The sequence below is a fragment of the Sinocyclocheilus grahami genome, unplaced genomic scaffold (genome assembly GCF_001515645.1).
Source record: "Sinocyclocheilus grahami isolate Dianchi unplaced genomic scaffold, SAMN03320097.WGS_v1.1 scaffold2079.1, whole genome shotgun sequence".
Lineage (NCBI taxonomy): Eukaryota > Metazoa > Chordata > Actinopteri > Cypriniformes > Cyprinidae > Sinocyclocheilus > Sinocyclocheilus grahami.
The window spans coordinates 43,180-45,679 of record NW_015507258.1 but is presented as its reverse complement, the minus strand read 5'-3'; the positions used below and the strand labels follow the sequence as shown (position 1 = coordinate 45,679).

The 2,500-nt window shown below is 42.8% G+C and overlaps 1 protein-coding gene across 1 annotated transcript in view; it reads left to right on the top strand.

Moving 5' to 3' along the window:
- The window catches only part of LOC107573972 (AP-1 complex subunit mu-2-like), a 3,877-nt gene extending 1,476 nt beyond the window's left edge, over positions 1 to 2,401 (top strand). Inside the window, exons 4-8 of the mRNA XM_016260435.1 lie at positions 569 to 640; positions 726 to 884; positions 1,000 to 1,125; positions 1,548 to 1,623; positions 2,017 to 2,401. Of these exons, the coding sequence (XP_016115921.1) occupies positions 569 to 640; positions 726 to 884; positions 1,000 to 1,125; positions 1,548 to 1,623; positions 2,017 to 2,042 (459 nt within the window). The 3' untranslated portion in view covers positions 2,043 to 2,401. The remainder of the gene's footprint in view (positions 1 to 568; positions 641 to 725; positions 885 to 999; positions 1,126 to 1,547; positions 1,624 to 2,016) is intronic.
- Positions 2,402 to 2,500: the final 99 nt, after the last annotated feature.

The following is a 2,500-nucleotide window of genomic DNA, read 5'->3' as shown; positions in this document are numbered from 1 at the left end:
TGTGTAACAAGGACACCTTAAAATAAAGTGTTACAGATATTTTTAACTCTGTCTCTCAAACACCTGTGTTATCTTCCTCTGTGGACACACAGTTGATCTTTTTCTCATGAAGTGAGAGAGTTTGATTGACAGTAAAGAATAAACATCATGGTTGTGCCATACATATATATCTCAGTGACGTTACAGACAGCTAGTCTTTTTTAGTTTTTGGTGTTCTGCCTTTCATTATGATAGACCGTGGAGAGCAGACGGGCAGGGATCGGGAAAGGTCCTCAAGCCGGGATTTGAACTCGGGACGGCGTAACGCAACAGCGCTATATGCTAGCTCACTTGCCCACAAGGCTATCGACGCGGACAGACAGCTAGTCTTTGATTGCGCAGCACACATCAGCCCAGCTCATGATAATCTGAGCTACTGAACGCTGTTACCTGTTCATGACTGAACGGTGTATGAACAGAAGTGAGTTTAGTCCTGGCAGTATTGTTATGTTAGATCTTCGCAGCAGCGTCACACAGCCGATGTGTGTCAGTCTCTCTGTAACCGTACCCATCTCTGGTTGGTCTGCAGGTGAAGCCGCTCATTTGGATCGAGTCGGTTATTGAGAAGTTCTCTCACAGTCGGGTGGAGATCATGGTGAAGGTTTGTGAGCAAGACTCATATTTTCAGCGTTGTCCAGTATATGAAGACAGATCTGATCCAGTCTCACTCTTTCTCTCTATTCCAGGCTAAAGGCCAGTTTAAAAAGCAGTCCGTGGCCAATAATGTGGAGATCCGCGTGCCGGTGCCGAGCGATGCCGACTCTCCCAAGTTCAAAACCAGCACAGGTCACGCTAAATACGTTCCTGAGAAGAACCTGGTGGTGTGGAGCATTAAGTCCTTCCCGGTGAGAAAGCGATTACAGATGCTTAGAGAAAGCATCTGTCCTGAGATCTTATGCTTTATAAGACCCTTGTCAGTTTTGTTGAATCTGTAAATCTGAGCTCTGGTGTGGTCGACAGGGTGGAAAGGAGCTTCTGATGCGCGCTCACTTCGGTCTGCCGAGTGTGGAGAATCACGAGCTGGAGGGAAAGCCTCCGATCACCGTCAGGTTTGAGATCCCGTACTTCACCGTGTCCGGCATACAGGTGCACTCTATTTACACTCATGTCACCGTGTTTAATGTCCTGATTAAAGAGAGAGTTCACCCAAAAATCTCAATTCTGTCATTAATTACTCGCCCTCACGTCGTTCCAAACCCCTAAGACCTTCGTTCATCTTTGTGCACAAAAAGCATTCTCGTAGCTTCGTAACATTAGGGTTGAACATGGATTATTTGAACATGTCCGTGCTGTGTTTCTGAGGCTTGATCGTGTCGGGACCCTTGCTGTCTGTGCAGGGTTCATCAGCTCATCAGAAATATCTTCATCTGTGTTCTGAAGATGAACGAAGAGAACGACGTGCGGGCGAGTAATTAATGACAGAGTTTATATTTTTGGGGGAACTATTCTTTTAAGATCTGAAGTGAGAAAGTATGATCAGTTCTCTAAAGTTTGATATTACTGTGAAGGTGCGGTACATGAAGATCATCGAGAAGAGCGGCTATCAGGCGCTGCCGTGGGTCCGCTACATCACACAGAGCGGCGGTGAGCTTTCACAACACCGGCTTTATATTTTATTAGGCTTTCTTATTCAAATAAGCAACAGTGTGAAACTTGCATATGGTCAGTCTGTTGAGATTTTTATTACCTTAAATTATACGTAGGAATTACACTGATGCAATATAACACTAATATAAGAAAAACAGAAGATTAAATAATGCGCTATGTACAGAAGCAGAAATATAGGAGGGGGGGGGCATAATTGTTTAAGTGAATGTACAGGTATGTTAAGTGTGCAGATATATTCTTTACAAATGATCCCACAAAGCAGGTTTTAATAAAGACTATGTTGTTCGTGTAGCAGATCAGAGGATCTGAAGAGGATGACTGGTGTTAATTATCATCATGTAGTATTTATATCTGTGTATGTTTACTCAGATTACCAGCTGAGGACGAACAGTTAATGAGACCAGACGAGAACTGCACAGCAATTATGCGGAAGAAGTTTATTAAATGTTTTTGTGTCTGTGTTATTAGTTGGTTTTATCCTGGCAGAATTTCATTAGAAAAAATGATTGTATAAATCGTTGACGTTGAATGTAAACACTCAGCATTTCAGTCATTTTCAAGTGTTTCCGAAGTCATGGAATATGTTGTCAATCATTTCTGTTTAATTTGGCAATAAATTGAATATATTTGTCCTGAAAAAATTACTGATATAAATCTAAATATGTTTATTATCATGAGCGTGTCTTGGCACGAAAGCCTGCTCTTTTACACTCTCTCTCACTCACACACACACACACACACACACACACTCTCTCACACACACTCTCCCACTCACTCACACACACTCTCCCACTCACTCACACTCTCACACACACACACACACACACTCACTCACACACTCTCTCTCACACAC